The sequence below is a fragment of the Vanellus vanellus genome, assembly GCF_965231255.1.
Source record: "Vanellus vanellus genome assembly, chromosome: 15".
Lineage (NCBI taxonomy): Eukaryota > Metazoa > Chordata > Aves > Charadriiformes > Charadriidae > Vanellus > Vanellus vanellus.
The window spans coordinates 12,731,434-12,753,223 of record NC_138920.1 but is presented as its reverse complement, the minus strand read 5'-3'; the positions used below and the strand labels follow the sequence as shown (position 1 = coordinate 12,753,223).

The following is a 21,790-nucleotide window of genomic DNA, read 5'->3' as shown; positions in this document are numbered from 1 at the left end:
ACTCTCTTGAATTAGATTTTCTCTTTCTTAAATTAATGTGTAGTGCTTTAATGGAGACTGGTATTAAGGAGATGACGATGGCCGCAGCGGCTCCTTTGGGCACCCCGGCATTGCCGTGTGGGTGCAGGGGTGCCCGGAGCAGGAGGCAGCTGCCGAGGAGCACGTCGCCCGGCGCTCCCCGGTCCCACGGTGCAGCCCCTCTCCGGCAGCCACCGAGCCCGGCCGGAGGCGCACGCTGTCCCCGCACGGCACCTCGTGGCACAGAGCCCCAGTCCGGGAGGCACCGGGAGACTCGCGAGGTGCTGGTGGGACGGCTAGGACTCCTCGCTGTCCTCCTCGCCCCTGCGCCCAGCGTAGAGCGCTGCCAGCTGCCGGAACCGCGGCCCCCAGACCCCCAGGTAGGAGAAGTCCTGCTCCGAGCCGCTGGACCAGGTGTTGATGGAGCTCAGGGAGGGCACGGGGGAGTCCGAGCCCTCGAAGGCGTAGGTCTGGAACGAGTCGTAGGGCGGCACGGAGAGGTCCTCGTCCGCCTGCTCCACCTTCTTGCAGATATAGTCTCTGAACACGGAGAAATCCAGGTCCGGGCTCTGCACCCACTGCGGGAGGGCATGGAGCTCGGAGGCCGGGTTTCCGCTCAGGCCCCCCTCTCCGGGACCCCCGCCTCCGTCGCCGCCTTTGATCTCACTGAAGTCGTAGAGGCTGCGCAGGGCTGACATGTCATAGGCCTCTGTGTCCTGCTCGCCACCCCCTTCGTCATTGTATTTGATGACATTGTCCCTCATGTCCTCGTCATCCTCGGATGTCAGGTGGCTTTTGTGGTGTCGCTTCAGCGTGAGGATCAGAAGGACCAGCACTGGGAAAGGAAGAGACGGTCAGATGGGCGCAGGGGCTTCTGCAAGCCGCGCTCCTGCCGGGGCAAGGACGGCTGGTGCTCAGCGGCAGGGTGCAGAGGCACAGCACCCTCCAGCACAGGGACCCCCACAGCCGAGACCGCCGGCAGCCCCTTCCTATCAGCCAGGCTCATCAAGTAGCAGCTGTGCTGTGAGAGAGGTTTGCCCGGGCTCCAGTGCAGACCGGGAACTTCCTTTCCCATGCAGCGTGACCGCTGAGACAGGAGGGACAGGTGGATGAATGCACGGCTGGACAAACGGATGGATTCTGCAGAAGATGAGTAGGAAAAGGGGGTGCATGAATCACGGCAGCAGCCAAATGTTGGGAGGGTGAATGTGGAGCAGATGGCACAGAGCCTGAGCAATGAGCCGCAGATGTGTCCCGGATCATCATCCATTCATCCCATCACCTTTAAAGCACCGATGTGCACTTTATTCGTTTGGGCAATTAGGCAGAAATTTGTTTGCGCTGCGTTGGAAAATGAAACCAGTGTAAAGTGCACCCTGTGGGAAAGGGTTTTCTAAACGGAGACACAGCAGGAGACAGGGAGCAGAGTGGTGCCAAGGAGAGGAGACTTCACTGAACAACGCGCTGGCTTCCACAGATGTCCGGACAGCCCTCAGGAGCCAGCTGCGAGCATGCACCAATGCTGGAGGGCTCTCAGCAGCAGCATCCATCGACTGCCCTACGCTAAACCTGAGGGCACCGCAACACCCCTCTCTCAGAGCCCCTTCCCACGCGCACACAAGCCCACACCACCCCTGCACCTTCACACCGTGCCATGGTGGCCCAGCACAAGCTCCTGCCAGTGTGTGAGTGGCAGCCAGCAGCATCCCCAGGGTCCAGGCAATGCTCTGGTTTGCGAGCACCCCAGCTCAGTGCCCTGCCCACACGCTCACGCACACTCTAACACTGACCATCCCCCCATTCCGAGGTAAGAGCACAACTGCGCACCCCACATTTTGCCACCCTTGGCCACTGCACTGGGACGCACAGGTGCCCCGTCTGCTGTGGGCACGGCACGGCAGCCTGCGAGCAGCTCTCAGCTCTTGCCCCGCGAGGCAGGGAGCAAGCCAGCAACTCTCCAGCCTCTGCCGGGCAGCAGCCCACCTGCCCGCCCGCAGGAACCTCTGCTCTGGCTGCCCTGCGAGCCCAGCGCCTGCCAGCTGGGGCAAACATGGGAGCTTCCCCGGTGGTCCCCCACTGGCAGGGGGACAGGCTTCTTGCCCCACACGCTGCGCTACCGGCAAGAAGGCAGCTGGCAGAGGAGCCAGCACTGTGCCCACAGCAACCGCCTGCGCTTGTTGGTGTGATGCTGGGTGGAGAGGAGAAGGGACAGGACAGGAGGATGCCGGGGGACAGGCGGGCACTCACCGACCAGAATGAGGACGCACACCAGCAGTGCGATGAGGGCACCGGGGCTCAGCGTAGCTGAGACGACGTAGGCTGTGCTGTTGCAGGACTGGATGGCCCCGTTGCTGTCACAGCCGCAGACGCGGATGGTCAGAGTCCCCGTGCTGCTGAGGGCCGGTGGGCCACTGTCCACCACCAAAATGGGGAGCAAGTACACGTCCTGCTCCTGGCGATTGAAGCCCATTCTTTGCGTGTGCACCGCAGCTGTGTTGTCTGCAGGGAACAAGTAAAATCACAGCTACATCACCTCCATGGCACAGCCAGCGGGACTCACCAGGAGCTCCTCCACACTTGAGACGAACAGGGGTTGTTCGTGTGCCAACTCCAGCAACCGCCCAAAGAGGGGATGGGGCCTCCCTCCTCGCCATCACGGGGGAGCGGGGAGTCAGCTCATGGCTGGCTCATGCACCGCAGCCCCTCAGCAGCCCGAGCGCCTGGAGGTGGCCAGCTCTGCTCCAGCACGTGCCCCTTCACTGAGCACCTTGGGGCCAGCCCAGCATCTCCCCGGCCAACGTGCCTAGGGCACGGCGAAGCCAACACAGGAGAAACAGCACGTGGGTATCTGAGCCGTGCTGACAAACAACACAGTTGGAGCAGAGAGAGGGGAAAAAACCTTCCAGAAGACCCTCTGAGGGTGGCACAGAGCAGGAATCAGGATAAAAATCAGTTGCTGACATGGAGACCAGAGCGGACGGGGGTCTGCAGGTGGCACTGAACCTGCAAGAGCAGTTACTGCTTCCAAACCTGAGAGCCGCGGGTGAAGGGTCCTGCCGCAGCTGGAGGGCGAAATACCCTCAGGATCCTTTGTAACTTCTGAAGGAGGAGGCAGAGCTCCTTCCAAGCCTCCCAGCCAAGCCAGCCATCCTCCATCCCATCTGCTCAAACCCTGCTGTTCCAGGGGCTCAGCCGGCACAGCATAACCCATTACGATCCCATTAACGCGGCCACTCCATGGGCTCCTCCAGGGCCCGGGTGCCAGAGATGAACCCAAGCAGCAGCTGCGCCCAGGACGACCTGGAGGAGGGAGGGTAGGAAGAGGGACCGAAAAATCAGCTCGGCCCCTTGCTCGTGTGTGCTACTCGCTGCCAGCCAGCAGCAGAGCGGGGAAGGGATTGAACAGTAGCTGAACGAGTGCGGCCAGATGTCAGAAGTGGCTGCCGACTGTCTGCAGTCTTTATCTAATAAAACGTAGATTGGCCCGCTCACAGCAAGGTGCTGCTGTCTACAGACTCTCTCCTCATTGCGCCTGATTTATGCCAGACTGGCCCCTTTCTGTATCAATCAGCTCTTCGATCGGAAAAGACATCTATTCTAATTCTGGCTCTTGGGCTGCCTGCCACCGCGGAAATTGCCGTATGGATCGGGTGCTGCACGGGAGCACACGGGGCACGGCGGGGACAGCAGGCGAGCCGGGAGCCGAGCAGAGGGGGAGGCACACGCCGAGCCGCGGGACGGGGAAGATCCACCGGCCAGACGGGAAGCGGGGCAGATCCCGGAGATGCCACGCAGCAGCCGGGGCAGAGCAGAGCACGGAGCCCATCTCCCCCCACCCCCCCGAGCTGCTTGGGGCTGGGGGCAACGCAGTCTGGGCAGAGTCTGGCAGGATCCCAGCGCTGAGCCCTCGCCCAGCTCTGCCAGTACCAACGGCAGAGGCACAGACGACCTGCCCGCAGGACTGCTGCAACCAGCCCCAGCAAAGGCCAAGCGAGGGCAAGGCTGGTCTCTGCTTCGGGGCGGGCTGGAAGAGGAGCTGGGGCAATCCCTGCCCCCCGTGCTGACACGCGGGTGCAGAGGCGAAGCCCACCCGGCGTGTGCCAGCGGCGAGAGTGGCTACGTGCAGCAGGAGCGAGGAAGATGGGCTGTCTGTGCCCAGAGGGGAGGCAGCAGCGCACGGGCTCGTGCCCAGAACAGCGCTCGGCTGTTGTGGTGCTACACACCAGATTGCTGCTTCCTATCGTCAGGTTTCTGGACTCAGCCCACCGGAGTCTTCTGTGTTGCCAGAATACGGCCGTGTTGCCAGGGAGAGCGCAGCCTTTGGCACCCCAGCTGGGGAGAGCTGGGGTTCCAGCATAAAGGAGACAGGGAGAAAGTAATCTCTTCCAGTTCATCTGAGAGCACAGGTCTGCCTTGAAGAGCTCAGCGCGGGGGAAGGGCAAAGACACCGGAGAGAAGACCACACCAGCCAACATCTGGAGGCTGCACTGAATGCCACAAGGGCGATATCCAAAACCAGATCTTATTCATGCGCACTGAACTGTGCTGCAGGTCACTAGGAAAAAACTCTTCCTTTATATGTAGCATCTTTAATCCATTAAGGGAATTTTCCAGGTAACCTCACTCATCCCTGCTCAGGACAGCAGACTTCAGGCAGGCAACATCCTCAGGAGCACAGGGCAGAAGAGAGCAGTAAGGCAAAGGCTTGTACGAGTCGATCCGGGGACAGTTTGCCTCAGAAGGGAGATACCGCATGCAATGTCAGCGCTCCGCCTGCACGGCTGCAGCCCCAGCACCGACCCACGTGTCGAGCCAGACGCGATCCAAGTGCTGCAGCATCACCAGCCCGTGGAGGGGATTGCCCACAGCGAAGAGCGCGATCTTTCTGCACCGCATGCGTTGTCTGGTTTCTCTGCACGCGAGGCAGGGACCACCGACCCTCTGCCTGGGCAGCCACCTGGTCCTGCAGGACATCTGCCACCACGGCTGAGACTCCTGGAGCAGGACGTGGCCCCAGAGCAGAGGCAACTCGGCAGAGCTGCCAGGAGGAGCAGGGGAGCACCAGCCCCCCGGGCTGAAGGAGGCTGAAGCAAGTGTGGCAGCCTGCCCGCAGCAGAACCTGCTGAGAAGCTGCCTATTGCCTACCAAGGATGAGCTAGGGGAAAAAAAATAATTGTTATGCTAATCGTTTGCACAAAGGTAACGAGATCTAATTTGGTGCTGCTCCCTCATCTTGCTGCAGCATAGCAGGGAGATATAAATAACGTTAATGGCACCATCTCAGCAAGAGCCTAGGACTAACTCCTAGCTAGCCCACCTAAACATAAGCCTCGGGCATTTGGACCCGGTAGAGATGAAGCCACAGGACAAATGGGACAGACCCACTTGCTGTGAGCACGAAAGGCTCTGACCCTCAGCCCGGGAAGGTCGCCTTTGCTGGCCCTGTCACACCAGTCAAGTAACCAGCCTGAGCTCGTGGTCGGCTGCCGGCTCGGAGGATCCCCGTGCCCACAGCCCTGTACCTCCACGTGCCGCTCAGCCCGTCTCTGGCCCAGGTCTGATGAACCTCTGTGCTTGGGACGTCTCCCAGCCGCCCGGGCGAGCACCTCTGTAGGGCTGCGTAAATGCAGGCGCAGCACCAGCTCCCCCCACCTCTGGAAATGCAGCAGAAGGCTGGCGACTCCCCTTCTGTGTACAGCCAGCTCCAGCTCCTGCGAGGGGCCTGCCACAAGGCACGCTGTATTTTTAGGAACAGTCTCTAGAAATCAAGGGGAAATACACGTCCAAGTCGCAGCGAGGCAGCCGCAAACCTCAGCTCAGCTCAGCTGAGACAGCACGTTGCGCTGCTGAGCCCCTTCACCTCCGAGTATGGGAAGGAGAAATATTTTCACTGCTGAACCCACAAAGTCAAAATAAAGTAGCAAGTACTTAAATATATCAGCGGTACGAAAGACAGCTCTGCTCTGAGAAACCTCAGCTCAGGAAGGGGCTGAGGTCTTGCTCTGTCACCCAAAACTCGGTGCTAGGGACAGACACAAAAATCACAACTACAAAACGCTATTTCAAACATAAACCGACATTTTCGCTCTTGAACAGGGTGACACGAGCACTTCCTACAGGAGGGAGATCCACAGAAATGTCAGGTCTACACCTACAACACTGCTCACCGGGGCTGGACAGCCAGACCCCGCTCTGGCAGAGACCAGCCCCCTCCAGGCGCTGGGACGGCTCCAGTCTCCTCCTTGCTGCCCACCCGCTACGCCCACAGCTCCACAACTGTCTTCTCTGTTGGGTGTTTACACCCCTGTTAGTTGCAAACTTCTTCTGTGTTCCCTTCTGAGATACTCCATAAAAAGCAGCGCTGCTGCCATGCAATGTAGTCTATTTGACCACAGAAGCGAAGAAAATTTTGCCCAGATCTGGGAAAATGTATCCTGGAAAATGCATCCGAAGCAACCTCCTACAAAACATCATCTTTCTCTTGGTACAGTTGTTTCTTTACATGCAGCTGACCCAAGGAAGTTGCTTCAGCATGTGTGTCTTGGTGTAGATTTGTTAGTATCGGCACAGCCCGAATCATTGCAAAGAAAAGCCAGGCAGGGCTTCTTCTGCAGCCTCTCGTGTCTCTTCCTCTGTAGCAGCTTCATGCTAAGTCCATTTTTGGGGTCATGAGGTTGAGGAGCAGTGTTTCCCAGGAGGTGGTACTGAATTTTGAGCAGATGGTAATCCACAGCATTCCTGCACAGACGAGCTTGGATCACCACACTTACGTTTTCCTGCCCAGTCCTCACCCGGTTGCACTTTGTGTTACGGTCACACCGCTCTAAGGGTTGTGCCATATGTTCTCTGAAGCCCCAAGCCAAACCATTTACTCTCATTGCCATCTTGCTATGTAAACTGACATCTCCTCTGCAGATTTCCTATGCCACCCTCTCCCTGACCACACAGCGATGTTATCCCATGTCGCATCATACCACCATCCTGCGATGGACAGGAGACGGCACCTCTGCCTGCTTGAGGAGCACGTCACCAGACAAGGCAGAAACCAACGTGAGTTGAGTGTGCGCAGGGACCAGTCAATACTGCTGTAAGAGGAAAGTTTAGGAAGCCAATATACTCTGGTGGTAGCGTAACATCACTAGGAATAAAAAAATAATTAAGTCTCTCAGACTCCCTCTCCGAAGAGGCTCTTGGCAGCTTCAAAGACAGAACTAATAAATCCTTCTCATAACTCAATCTTGAACAGCGCTAGGGCAGCAGAAGGGAGCACGCTGCCTCCAGTTTGGATTTCGATACCCCTGCCCTCTCCCACACTCCTGGGGCCACACGAGCGTCTGCCTTCCCCTTCTCCAGCAGTTGTTCTGCAGCTCCGGTGCCCGGGCACGCCAGCTCCGGGGACGTGCAGATGGTTCCCAGCCGTGCCCGGGGCCACACTGCCGCTGGAGCTGCCCAAAGGGAGCAGACCCCCTCTCCAGCCCCTGGCGGGTGCAGCTGGTAAGAGAATAATCCGATTTTTTCCCTTTTGCCTCTTTCTTCTCCCAAATCCTCTGGGTGCCAGGCCACAGCACCACTGCTGCGTGTTTACCTTTCGCCAGCCCGATCGGAGATTTGATGCTCTTTTTCACCCCCTGTCAGATCAGCATCTGTGCGGCTCCTGCTGTGAACGGCATCCCTGCGGGGCTGGAGGAGGCTTCCTCTATCCTGAGGCAATCCTCAAATCCAAACATTTTGCTTTTGATTGTTACGATTTTCAGATCTTCTATCACCCATTACATGCTCTTAATGAGACCTGCAGAGAGTTCAGACATCTGCTTGCCTAGCCCTTGAGCTCTGGAGTCAGTAGCTCCATGTGTCGCTCCATATTATCTAGCACCCCTTCCAGGTTGCCGGGCTTGGATGCTTTCTACCATCCCTTCCAACACAATTAGCATTTCTTGGAGAACATGATTTCAGGCTTTAATTGCCTTTGATTCTTCTGTAATCAATTTTCTCAGGCCAGAAGGACCCAGCAAAAGGTGACTTAGGAGGCAGAGGATGGTGAACGCCTTTGGAATGGCACCAATTGGACCTGGGTGAGGTCAGCTTTTCCAATTCTCTCTCTTCCTTTAGGCGCTTCATCTGCCGGGCATCTTCCTTCTGGATTGAGGTCGTTGTTACCACACGTGACATTTATTCCTTGTCTGATGCATTAGGAAGTGCTTCAGCACTCCCTTGGACAGAACAAAAGCAAGGAAAGATAGATGCCAGTAGGAAGCGGCACTGTTTCCAAAAGCCCGGCTCCTGCAAACCAGCTCTAACTCAGGTAACACAAGGTTTCCTGCAGGGTCACCTTTCGCTCTTGTAGCTCTGACCCAGAGCATCAGAGCCAAGGCAGCTCTGCGCACCGCTGGGAGCTGATGAGCAGGGCTGCGGGTGTTAATTGCAGGCCCTTTGCTACCGCTGTTCCCACTCCCGGCAGTTTTGGCTGCACTGGGGACTGACCCAGCAGGTTTTGGGCAAGCAGCAGTGTCCTGACTGCCTTGCGGCGGTCTCAGGCTGCAGCAGACCTGCCCTGTGACCTCTGCCATACGCTCACTTATTAGCAGGTACTCCACAAGCTCTTCATCTGATGGACAGGCTGCCCCATCGATCACCCTGGGCTTTCCCTAAAACCCTCGCAGCCTTCCTCCACGCTGCCCATGAGGAACCCTAGAAGAGCATTCGGCGTCCTCTCCTGCCCTCCCACGCTACCCCAGCTAGCTCCACTCCCACCCCTGCGACAGGGCTCCGTGCTTTAACATTCAACCGTCTCTCACTCCTTCTGCTCCTCCAGCCCCTGCGGGGTCAGCTTTGCCAGCAAGGTGCCTGCCCAAGCAGCCGACCCCTCCGACATCTCTCCGGCAGCTCCCGGTTACCTCGCTGCCGGCCGGAGCCACCCAGGCTCCCCACCGACCCTGCCAGGGCTGGCTGCTCCTGCCCCACCTGACGAACCCTAACCGCGGCATTCCCAAGGAGATGCTGGTCCCTGCCGTGCTGAGGACAAGTCACCCTCCCGAGGTGGCTTTCTGCTGCCTTGCAGGAGCCGAGGGATGTAGGTGCAAAGCAAAAGAGAGAAGGAGGATTTAAGCGAGAGCTTAGTGAATCCATCTGGGCTGACATCCATCAGTGTCACTCCTTGGCTGCAAAAGCAATATTTATAAATCACGTTTCAAAACTGGCTACGAATTTGTACAAAGAAACAGATGGGCCGGTGGTAGCAGTTTGTCACCACTGATATTTATATGGAGGAGCAGAGACAAGTGCAAGAGGGGTGAACGCACGTGAGGGAGGCAAAGGGGGGGACAAAGGAGGATGCAGCAAGGGAACCCACGAGAGCAGGGGATGAAGGTGAGCGCACCCAGGGCACTCAATGGGCTGAAGAAAAGGGGGGGGGGAGAAATCAAAGGAAGGGAGATGACACCAAAACGCACACACGTTAGAAATGAGGGGTGCCTCCATCTGCGCAGGCAGCCGCCTCCTCTTGCTGTGGAAGACAGCATTGCTTGGCAATTGGGAGGGTCTCCAAACACCCTGGGAATAACCCTGCAAGAACAGCATTTGTTTTCCCCGAGAACAGAAGGCGGGAGGTGATGCCAGCTTTTACTCATTTTATGCAGTGTTGCACCACATGCAAAGTTTGTGGGATCGTTTAGCACGAAGGATTACCCCGTGCAACGAGAGCCTCATCCCACTCAAGAGAGCAGCAGCTCCGGAGGAGATGGCAGCGCGTGAGCCCGTGTCCTGCACCCTCCTGCAAGGGCAGCTCTGGGGCTGCTGCTGGTGAACCCCGGCTGAGCGAACGGGGGGCGATTCCCACACAGCACCGGGCAGTGAAGTGGCCCCCGCCGAGCTCCAGCCACCCCTGGCCAGGTCCCTCCTGCCAGACAGGAGGAACAGCAGCGATGGCTCTGGGATTGCGACCCAGCTGCAGCACACATCCCAGCTCGGAGCAAGGAGCGTGGCCCCGGGCCCCCCGGAGCTCCTGGAGGGGTCTGGGTAGGGGCAGACACCGGGATGTAACTCAGCACGTTTTCATAAGGTCCTTCAGAGAAAGTGAAAGGAGTTAATCGCTGGGCGTGGGACAAAATCTTGCAGAGGATTAAGGCTTGCTTACGTGATAAGAAGCAAAAGGCCTCATGAACAGCTGCCCCATCAGTGCAGGGGGAGGGACTCGGGTCAGGGACAGCTGCACTTTTTAGGACACAAAGCAATATCGGTCCATCTGCGATTACGTCTGAAGCTTTTTGCTGCAAGTTCCATTTTGGCTATCCCTAATAATGCTGAACCAAACTGAGCAAGCAGATCTTACATCAGCAGAGGGTTCCTTTGATAAGCTCAGAACAAACTAAATCAGACTTCTGACAGATGATGAAACTGCAAAAATGGAGAAAAGAATGGTTTAAAAGCACCCACAAAACAAAACAAAGAAACATTTCAACGTGGGCTGCTGGCTTCCTTCTGGGCTGGCCCCTTGCCAAATGAGGGCACATCTGGCTGAAGAAATCTCGGTATCTGCAAAGGTCCCTGATGTACATACCACTGTAATCAGCACTTAAATTCACCCCAAACACCAGTCAAAAATAGGAAGCAGCCTGGTAACTACCTTTCTGGATTGTTATCATCCACACAAACGCAGCCTGAGCTTGCAGTCCGCAAAGGCAATTGGCGACCAGGGCTCAGCCAGCCAAACCTGCATCGCACCCCGTGGGTTACAGCAGCAGGTGGGGAGAAACTCATCCGGAGCCGCTCCACCCAGAGGTGCAAAGAACCCCAGAGCTTCCCAGAGGGAAGCAGCAGAGCTTCCCTGCCTGGCTGCATTTCCTAAAGGACAGGATGAGCCTCAGGAAACGCAGAGGAACCAGGTTCCTGAGCCACCACCTAACGGGGAATCCGGCTCTGCTGGCTGTGTCCCAGGTACCCCGCAATGGCCGAGGGCTGGCTGCTGCACGGCCCCGCTGCCTCCCGGGACTCCTGAGCTGCTCCCGTTTGTCAGGGCACAGGGGCTGCCCACCCGCACGGCGGGTCCCGGATTTACCTTGGAGAGGGGTAAATCCTAATGCTCAAAATGGGAGCGTGTTCATCTGTAAATCCACATCACCTCCTTGCCTGCGGGCAGGTTGGACATCTCCCATCAAGAAAGGGATCAAGAGCCCTGAAAACATCGAAGGCTAACCAGGCAGCACAAGAAGAGTTTTGGACCTGTCTGCAGCACAGAAGGAAGCTGGCAGAGCCTCCGCGAAGAAATACGAACTGGTAGCTGACCAGTCCCACCATTCCAGGTTGGCAAAGAGCCTTGCAGGGTGCCCAAAGCATCCTGAGCTCCAGCCGGCAAGGATGGACTGTAAGCCCACAGCCCCGTCTCCCTTCCTGCACTGGGCAGGGCGCAGCAGGGCTTACCCTTAATATCCAGCAGAGAAAAATGGTGGTTGTTGGTGGCTTCAGGTGCCAGTGTGAAGTAGAAACGATGGCCACTCTGAGGCTCATCACGGTCCACAACGCTTATTGTCTGGATCAGCTGTGAGGAGAAAGCAGAGGTGAGAATCGGTGCTGCCTCCGCAGCCCCTCCCACGGGCCCCGCTCACACGGTCCAGCCCAGCAGAGCATCACCCGCGTCTGCCACAGTGAGGGATGAGCCTTTGCCCTTGCAGACAGGATTAGCTGTAGGACACCAGCAAAGTGGCTCCCAGGGTGACAGCAGCTGCACGGGAAGATGTTCAGGCAGAAGGGGAAGGATGGGCAGGCTGGCACTGGTCCAGAGCGCTGCTCGCAGCACGAGACTGCTGCAGGCGCTGATGGAGACTCATGAGAAGGGCTGGGGGACACCCGCTACCTGGCCTGGCTTGGCATCCTCGCACACAGCAGCTTCATAGGGGGTGGCGAGCTCGGGCGGATTGTCGTTCACGTCCAGGATACGGATACGGAGAGATGCTCTTGATACCTGGGAGTGATTATCTGAAACAAAAAAGGAAGCAGAGCTTCAGCAGGAATTGCCATCTGCCACTAGCAGGGAGCAAACTCTCCTTGTGTCTGTCCATCCAGAGGCCATTGCAGCCATGCAGCTGCTGCCAGCGCAGAGGGTCGCACAGCTCTGCACCTCTGCCCACCCATGGCACACACCGTCTGTGGACCAGCGGCACCCACAGAGCATCACTCACCTTCACCACACATGTTCTCCAGTAAAGAAACCCAACTGCTGGGCTGCGTACCAAGGACTCCCGAAACGCTGCTGTTGGCCTGATCTACCCCTGGAAAAGCTGAGCAGCCCCGAGCAAGTCCCCACAATAAGGGTCAGTCACCACCGACGAGCATCTGTGCTGCTGCCAGGCAGCATCAAGAGGGGACAAGCCAAGTTGGATGCAAGAACTTTGCACCTTGACTGGGATCCTGACCCTTCCACCCCAGGGGCTAGCAGCAACAGCTGAGAGGCAAGCAAGCAGAGCCAGGACGTGAGACAGCTGGGATCAGCTACCAGCGCAGGCTGGTGATGAAATCTGCCACCTACACCGCCACCGCACCCAGGTGACCCGGGGTTGAACGCTCCCTGTCAAGGCAGGAGGCTCCTGCCCTGGGACCCGTGTCTTGCACACTGACACCCGTGTTTGCACTGCCATCAGCAGTTTGAACTTGTGCACCGTCTGCCCGCTGGCACAGCGGGGTCATGCAGGAAGATCTGGGGCAGCCCTGTCACCCCCGCACTCGCCGGCCCATGCCTCGTGCAGGCAGTGGTCCTGGGGGACTCGCAGAGGTCCTGGGGGGCTCACAGCCCACTCCCCTCCCTCGGGGGCACATGGAGCCACTGGTCCACCTCCGGACTCGCTCCGCACATGGGACATAGACTGCATTTGCAGTGCCACTCTACCCCACGGCACACACCGCAAAGGTACATTGAGCCCCCGCTAGAAGATTATAAATCACTGCGCAGGGCCTAATGTTTTCTGAAGCACCTCATGTGCTTCCAGAAACGAGAACTCCCTCATACTCCATCTCCTTTGTTTCACCCAGAGATTGCAACTGTGACAGACCCGATGCCTCTCTCCTCGCTCGGGCAGAGCTCTGCTGCCTGTTTGTCTATAAAATTAATGCCGGCCCCCGCAGATCAGGTGGGGGAGGACCCAGGGGAGAGGAGATTTAGCGCTGCTCCATAATTAGCTGGGAACCTAAGCCCCCTCCCCAGAGCTGCCTTCACCCTGTTCTCGCGTTATCACTCCTTCTCACCCAGACCAGCTGCTCTGGTGATTAGATGGTTGTTTTCGGGGGAGGGAGGCAGAAGTCGTGACTAAAAGCCTAGAACGATGTGTTATTTTAAAAGGCATGTTGGTGCAGTGAAATAAACTGCAATTGCTTTCAGGGAGAGAGGGAGGGGGGAGGCAGCGGGGAGCCCGGGGGAGGCGGAGGGGTGCGCCCGGTGCCTACGGGGGCCACAGACGAGCAGGAGGAAAAAGTGTTCCAATTCCTGCACAAAGAAGGACAACAGCATCTCCCCCTCCTCAGCCCGCAGGAAGATGGATAACCGTCCCCGCTGCTCAGCTCTGAAGCAAGCTGGCACTGCCCTGGGGGCACTGCCGAGAGAAAGGCAGAGAGAAGGGAGGAAGAAGAGCCCAGAACCCCATCTCTTCCCCTTCCGAACTGTGACCCGAAGCCCTGCGGTGCCAGCCGTGAGCAGGACCACATCCCAGTGCTGCTGAACTCTCCCCAGGACCTGTCAGCACGGCGTGTGCCACGGCGGCTCTGCGGGGCCAGGTCAGGACACCCGGGTGAGCCTGAGCACAGCAGCTTCCCTTCAAGATGACCTCTCTCAGCCTCAGCGGGAGGGATGCAATCAGCGTATTTAGGGCTGGGCATAGCCATAGGTCCGTCCTACTCCACAGCATCAGCGAGCAGCTGCCAGGAGTGTTTTATGCCGTGCACGCGAGTGGGATCATCCATGCGCCATGGCACAGTGCCGAGGACCCGCGCTCACCCCTCTGCCAGAGCCATAACTAACGTCCCGCTCCCCTGAGCGCAGCTCAAAGCACAGTTGTCCTTTCTAAACGCACCCTGTCATAAAAAAGCTCTCCTTTTGCCCCTTCCAAAATTGCTGAAGCCCGAGGCACACGCTTACTCGTGGCTCAGTGACAGGGTTAAAATTTGACATCTCTAGGAACGTCAAGGTTAGAAATGCAACCATTGCATCGTTGTCTACTCTTCCAGTGAGGCGCCCATGGGCTGCTTTTTATTTTGGCTGTACCGTGATCTGTTTGAAGGTTCCTCAAATGCTTTCTTCCTTTGAGACAGTACCTGGATTTATGGGTGGAAAATATGAAAAATGGTTGGATGTATTTGAAAAAAAAAAAAAAATCCCCCAAACATCTCTGAAATATGTTTTCTGTAACTCGTGTGGCATAAACTGAATTTATGGTGGTCAGAAGTGCGAGTAAGATTGTTGGAACGCATCTGTGATGAGAGGCTAAATAATGCAGGCTTCACATCTGCAAGGCCAAAAGCTCTGACCTGTGCTTCCTCTACGTACACAGGAATGTGCGCACGTAGCCCTACGCAGAAGGAAACGCTCGGCAGGCGGGTACCACTGCCAGGACAAACAGCAGACTGGGTGGACGAGGGCTGGGGGAAGGCAGAAACGTGCCCTCGAAGGGCTCTGCCCAGCAGCACCCGGCCAGCGGTCGGGCAGAGGGTTGCACGTGCCAGGCTGAGTGCGACTGGAGAGGGAAAAGGGAAAAAAAAAAGTCATCTTCCATTGCAGCATCTCTCCTCGGTATTCCAGCTCAGCTGACTGACATGCAAATTAGTTTAATTATTTCTTCTTCTAAAATAAATTATATTTTGCAGTGGCTGCAATATGTTGTGTCAGGCAAAATTACATTCAATATTTTTAAACTAATTGATGTCAGCCTTGAGGAAACCTGATTGACAGCAGCGAGGAAACTAGGCTGCTACCTAAACGCTTTCCTAAATTAAAATTAAACATGCCGTTTTTCTGCATTTCCTCCAGGAGTTGGAATGCTATTAATCTGAAAAGACTGAGGAAAGAGACATGGAAAATACACAGAACAAGGGGGAGACGCTGGAAACACAGCAGTGCAGTACGGGAGCTCCAGGCTGATGACTGGCAGCTGCCTTTGCCAACACGGGCTGAATTATTTCGGAGCCGCTGGAGCCTGCCGGGGGTGGGAGACAGAGTTCTGCCCGTTGCCTCCGCGCTGCAGCGTCTGCGCTTTCCTCAGTGCTACAAACAGCACAGCCTGGGACGAGCAGGGAGCACGGGACCCCTGTGCCGAGGTGCTGCGGGACGGGCAGTGCACGGACGGGACGGGCAGCGCAGGGATGGGACACGGGACGGGCCGGGCCAGGACGGGCAGTGTCCTGGCTTTGCAGCATGTCCTGCTGCAGGGCGACACTGAGGCCAAGCCTCAAATGCTCTGGCTGAACCTTCCGCCACATCCCAAAGTATTTTTTCTTAATTTAATTAACCATGAAAGTAATCTGAACAGTACAACCATTCTTCTCTTAAACATTCCCACGTAAAACGCCAACAACTTGTCCTCTCCTCGGGATCCGGACAGCCGACTGCCTGCGGGATGGACACCGAGCAGCTCTGGGCAGCTGCTCTCAAGCGCTGGAAGCTTTGCAGCAGAAACTCACGGTGATGGGAAGGGATTGCCGAGATGCTCGGCCACCCCTGCTGTGGCAGTAAACGAGGGAATCTGTGGTTAGTGCCGCACTGGGATCCAGTCCTGACCCTGCCAGACCCTCACACAAACTCACAATAAAGCACTTTCCATTTTTACACCCAAACCTCTACCGTGAAGCTCCAAACACAACCATTGCTGCGGCACAGGTAGCATCTGCGCTCCTGCCTGCACGCACAGCCATGCAGTGACACCGCGCGCAGAAAGGTGCTCTGCAGCACCCGGGGGCTGAAGCGCGGTTTGGGCAAAGGCCAGCAGACCGTGGGCCGCTGTTTGTGGCCGCAGCACCTGGGGAAGCACAGCTCACGGATGCTGTTGGGCGCAGTGTGCGACCCACTCTCTTCTGCCTCAAGCCCAGATTGGTATAATACTCAATTCATTTCTTTTTTTTACGTTAGAAGAGGCAAGAGTGGAATTTAATCCTCACTGTCTGAGCAAATTGGGAGAACAAAATGCAGATCAGAAGGCCGGCGTGGGCCGCTCTGCCTTCCGGCACTCGCGCCGTGGCTGTGGAGCACCGGGTGGTTGTGTAGATGTCAGCGCAGCTGCCTGACTGCGAAGCGGAGCGCTGATGGCACGGACGAGGCAGAGGCACGCCAGGGGTACGGCTCGTCGGACACAGACGGCTACAGCAGAGGCTGGAGCCGAAAACGTGGCTCCCAGCTGAGGGGAAGCAGCGGTTAAGCCAAGTAACATATAAATGGCTCTCACCTCTCCTGAGCCCTGCCCGAACTCAGCAGCATGAGAGTCATTAAATCGCATCCAAACACAATGCTCTGATTAAAGCCAGTCTCCAGCAGGAAGATTTATCATCTCAATTACCAGCGGTGGACGCAGCAGTCAAGGCCTCATCATTTTACATGAGCAAAGAGGAAAACAGGAAGAGAATCGCTAATATTAGCCCAAGGAAGGTAAACAGCTTGCGAGCGAGATGAAGATTTATCTCTGGAAACGCTTGGCCTGGTCCCAGGCCAGATTTTGCTGAACGGCCCCCGTGCTTCCCGCTGGCTGCCGCGATGCAAGGCCAAATATTCTGCTGGTCCTCCGCCGGCCGAGGCAGCTCCCGCTGGGGAGAGCCTGTTCGGTGGGGGCAGACCCGCTCCTGCTCCGCAGCCCGGCCAGCCTCAGGTGCAGCCAGGCGCCTTCTGCGGCTTCTCTTACTGCTCCTCGGGTGCAAATACACTCTCTCTGGTTATCCGTAGGTGGGACACAAACCCTTGGACACGGTCTCTGCTGCGGCAGCACCGGGTCCCGGACGGGGCTGTCAAAGGTGGGGGGACAGCTCTTGTACGGAGCTGCTCAAACCTAACAGACAGGCTGCCTGCGGGGACAAGTGCTGTCAGCGGGTGAGCTCTCCATCAGCTGCTGTTCGTTAAGCCCTTCTCAGGGCGGTCCTGCCAGCAGGCAGCGGGGGCAGCTCGAGGAGGCTGCAGGGAGGCCAGACCTTGGTGCCACGCGCTCCGGGCCATGTGCCCATACGCCGTGGGAATCGAGCGGGCACGGCTTCCCACCAGCCCCGACGAGCTGGGGCACCAGACATGAGCCCGGGCAGTAGGACGATGCCTGGTGGGCTCGCTCCGTTCCTTTTGCAAAGTTTACATCTTGCTGAGGAAAAGAGGAAGACTATTTTATCACTTGCCTCCGCCCGAGTTGATAACATCTTGCCTGGCAGTGCAGCAGAGCCTGGGTCAGCCAGCCACAGCCTGCATGCCCACGGTGAGCACCGCAGGGCCCCGCCAGCTCCGGACACCTGCATGCCGGGAACGGCTGCGCCGGACACACCGAGGCCGGTGCAGAGGCTCCCAGCCGCCCCGTGTTCCACGCTGATCCCACTGCGCCGGGCACAGCGTGACAGATGCTGCACAGCCCCACTCCACCCCCCCCCCCCCCCCCGCCCCCATCACTCGGAAGGCTGTACCTTTACAACTGCCCTTTCCACCAGAGGATTCAGACATAAATTGTACTTTAAATTCAATATCAGTCATTAATATTTCATGATTACAAAACGTTAAGGATAATGTCACTGGGAGGAATGTCTGGGCAGTTAAAACGGATGAGTCAGAGCTCACCGCGGGAGAAGGCAGCGCGCTGAAGAGTCTCCCCGGGTTTTGAAGCGATCCAGCCTGACAGGCTTCCCTGCCGGAGGGGAGCCGCAGCATTTACCGACTTGTTCCGAAATCCTAGCCGCTGCCTGTAAATATTGTCCTTCTGATTCTTGTCACCTCAAGTTTCCTCTGGATGCTGAGTTGTGCTGCAACACCACCATCCCCCTCCTCCCCGGCCACCGCTGGCAGAGCCTCCCCGCAGAGCCCCCGGACACGCCGCGGCTCGGCAGCGGGCTACCCTCCCTCCGGCAGCACCGGCACGCCTGCCCATCGCTGCCGGATGCCTGGCAGGGCTTGTCACAGCACCACAGCCAGATGGCACAGAGGTCACCCCGGCCAGCAGGCACAAAGCGTCAGCACAGAGAGGGGCTTGGGACACGCAGCGGGGCCAGAGACCTCCCCCCAGGGCGGCGCGGGTCTGGCCAGGGGTGCTGCTCCCTCCGCTCCCGCCCCAGCCCTGCCAGAGCGGATGGCTGCCGCCTCGGTAGGGTGACCCCGCAGCAGGAACCGATCTCTGGGCCATAAGTCAGGACCTGACACGGCTCCTTCAATGTCAACGGCGTCTCCCTGCTCAAGAACGAGCAAAGAAACGAGAACCAGAACTCCTGAGGGGCCTCTGGGAATGAAGGCCACGGAAGGCTCCTTCCCACAGACAGGCGGGTCTCGGCACACGTCTGCAGATGTCAGAAGGTGCTTTGCAGCCAAAGCAGCCCCCTGGTACCACCTGCCATGGGGTGGCAGAGCACAGCAGGCCCCAGGCTGCTCGTGAGACTTGCGCATCCAAAATGTGGAAAACTTTGAAGAATATGGCAATGCCTTTCTGCTTCCCAGCATGGTGCCTGGGATTGAAGCCCCTTCTCCATCTTCAGGCTTGGAAAAAGGAAGAACATAGAGCACTCCCTGGGACCCACGGGGCCAGAGCCACCATCGCGCATGGGGACCTGCGGAGCCCATGAGCCAAGGCACCGCGCAAACACGATGGAGGGCAGCAGGGTACGCCCAGGGCAGGTTCCTACCCGCAGCGGAACACCTGCAGGGAAGCAAAGCCTGCCCTTTGCTGCTATTATTTTCTTTTCATTCCTGAAGAGGAGTTTATTCAGAGCTCCTTTGAGCAGCAGGACCCAGGTTTGTTCTGTTCTTTCTTAACCGGAGAAGAAAAGACAAACAGAACTTCTGCTGGAAGCATCCACCCCAGGCTCCGCTGCCCCCATCACACACAGGGAAGATAAACTAACAAAACCTGCAGAGCCACTAAGCTGTTCCCTCCCGGCTCTCCCAGCTGGGTGTGAGCAGATTTGGCAGTTACTGTAAATACAGACTAAAGGATAGCACAGCACAGCCATAAGGGAAGGAAGAGACCATCACCAGGGCTCTCGTGGGAGGGTCAGAAAGGAGCTAATTTCACAAGAGGACAGAAGAGCTTCGCCTCACCCTCTGCCTGAGACTATTCCTGGTGGGCTGCAAGGTGAGGCCAAGCACTGTGGCCAGAGCCAAAGCAGCCTGGTGGTACCAACCCTGGCAGCACCGCTGCTCCCCATCCCTGGTATGGGGGCTAAGGGACACTCTCCCCACAGCCCCTCGCCACTGCTGCAGGGCCAGGACCTCCCAGCCACTGCTTGCTGTGCCTTGCCAAGCCTGCAGCCACACCAAGGGCAGGGAGACCAAGGAAGCACAGGAGGCATCCAGAGCCACAAACCCAACGTGCAGGCACAGCCTGCAAAGCCCAACCACCGTGAGCCCCCAGCAGAGGCGAGCGCTGGCAGCCATCTGTGCCACAGGGCTCCAGTTGATGGGACACCCACCCACAGCACGTGGCTGGACTGGGGGGATGCAGGTGATGTGAACACAGACCCCCTGGGAGCCCCCAGAGCCACTCAGCAGGTGTGAACGCAGGGAGCGAGCTGCACGGGGATGACTGGCAGAGCCGGCGCATAGATAACGAATTTGATTAGTGTTCATCAAATATACTATTCGACCATGCTCCCTTATTAATGCTCAAGTCAGGAAGAGTATTTTTAGGTTGTCTAAGGAGATGTCAGACTCGGTGCTGCCGCTTTTTTTTTTTTCTTTTTACTTCAGTATTAATTAACGCTTGCATCTTGGTCACCTCTGCAGTGAAGGCACCCATATTTCCCACTCTGCCCCACTCCAGTCCAGCACACTGTCTCCTCCACACAGCACTCCTCCATCTCACCTGCTTCCATCGCCAGGACAGTGATGTTGTGCCACCCTGCCGTCTCCCGATCCAGGACCTTTCCTGTCACAATGGCACCTGTGTTGGCATCGATGTCAAAGATCCTCTCTGCGTCTGTGCTGCGGTCGATGGCGTACCTGAGACCAGGCAAAAGGGGAAAACTGTGAACAGCTGGATGTGCCAAGCCCAACCTCGCCATCAGCCCCAAGAGTACAGGGATCTAATGCAACAGGCCCTATATCACGGCTCTCACTTTTCCCCTGCTGCGGCACGGTACCCAGAGGCCATCTTTCAACCAGGCTGCAAGCCCAGAGCCCTCGAGTAAAATTAAAGTGCAGCTTTTGGTGCATAAAGTGGAACTAAGCAGAGACTGCAGACAAGGAGAAAAACCTGCTCTGATGGGAACCTTATGCTGAGCATAGACAGAGCAACATAGAAATCACGGGCTGTAACTCCACTTATGAGTCTGGAAAGCTTCTGAGCTATAGGTTCAGGAAAACCGCCAACCCAAACCAAAGGAGGGCACCCCTGCTCGAGGAGCCCGCCTCACCTACCACCCTCTCTCCTGATCCTACCGCAGCACCCACCCAAGCGAGAGACCTGGAGGACAGTACAGCGGCACACGGGCAGGCCGTGAGCTGGACCTGCAGATGACCTGAACTGCAGCTACAGCAGTTACCAAACGGCAAGGTCTCCTCTGAATCCCGACGGAGTCTGTGCAACTGGGGCGAGAGCCCCGGCGGCAGAGAGGTGGGCAACAGCCAGCATCCCCACAATCAACACAGCACACCGTCCCCAGCAGCCCTGGGATGTGCCCTAGTTTGGGCTTCCCCGTCTCACAGGAGCGGGCTGAAGAGCTCCTCCAGCTCCGATGGGCTCCGGCCGCTCAGCAGAGACCCTTCACACACAGCTCTCACTCTTCTCCGTCAGCTGCTCCAGCACTGCCCCAAACAGCCCCCTCCCCGGGCATCCCATCAACAGCCCACCCGCTCCCCGCGCCACCTCTGGGAGCACGACTCCCACCTCTTCCCAAAAGGCACCGCCACAGCTCGCAGAAGTGTCAGACACCGGGGTTTAGCCATGACACCACGAGCCCACACAATCAGTCCCAGTGGCACGTCCTGCATTTCCAACCATTACACACATTACACACAGCATAAAACAAGCCAACATTAAATCAGGGCACAATTAGATATCTGCTCCTTGGGGAAGGGACTGGAAGGGAAGCCCGATCCAGCTGAGGCCCTCGAGCACAGCTGTAACACAAATAACAAACACCACCACTGCAATCAGAATTAGAAATCCGGAAGGCCTACGAATCACAAACAATACAGCATAATGTTATTGTGTACAGCATCTTTCATACACACTGCATCCCAGAGTGCTTTACAGAATTAAATAATACAAGACAGCTAAGAGTACAAAGGATAAATTACTGAAAGGAGGGCTGTGAATAAATTAAAGCCTTCAGTCACATGTCCAACAACAGAAGGAAGATAAATGTAGGGACAAAGCAAGCTGGAAAGCTGACGAGACAGGACAGTTCTGAGAAGCCATGTCAGACAAGAGGAGCGGAGCAGGACAGGCTCCAGGCCAGAAGCGCATTCTGGAACATGGAGGTGCTCCGCACACTGTGGGGCGACTTTCCCAAGCGCTTGCATCTCTCCTGGCACAGTCCGGCTGTGGTCGGTGGGTCCATCATCCACATGGGTCGCAGCCGAGGAACACCAGCTCACCTTCTGCATGCAAGGACTGCCACGCTGCCCGGA

General features: G+C 57.4%; 1 protein-coding gene across 1 annotated transcript in view; it reads right to left on the bottom strand.

Moving 5' to 3' along the window:
* Positions 1–314: 314 nt before the first annotated feature.
* The window catches only part of CDH22 (cadherin 22), a gene marked incomplete at both ends in the record, with an annotated part of 56,677 nt that continues 35,201 nt past the window's right edge, over positions 315–21,790 (bottom strand). The window contains 5 exons of the mRNA XM_082491255.1: positions 315–853; positions 2,266–2,517; positions 11,434–11,551; positions 11,867–11,988; positions 20,022–20,158. Of these exons, the coding sequence (XP_082347381.1) occupies positions 315–853; positions 2,266–2,517; positions 11,434–11,551; positions 11,867–11,988; positions 20,022–20,158 (1,168 nt within the window). The remainder of the gene's footprint in view (positions 854–2,265; positions 2,518–11,433; positions 11,552–11,866; positions 11,989–20,021; positions 20,159–21,790) is intronic.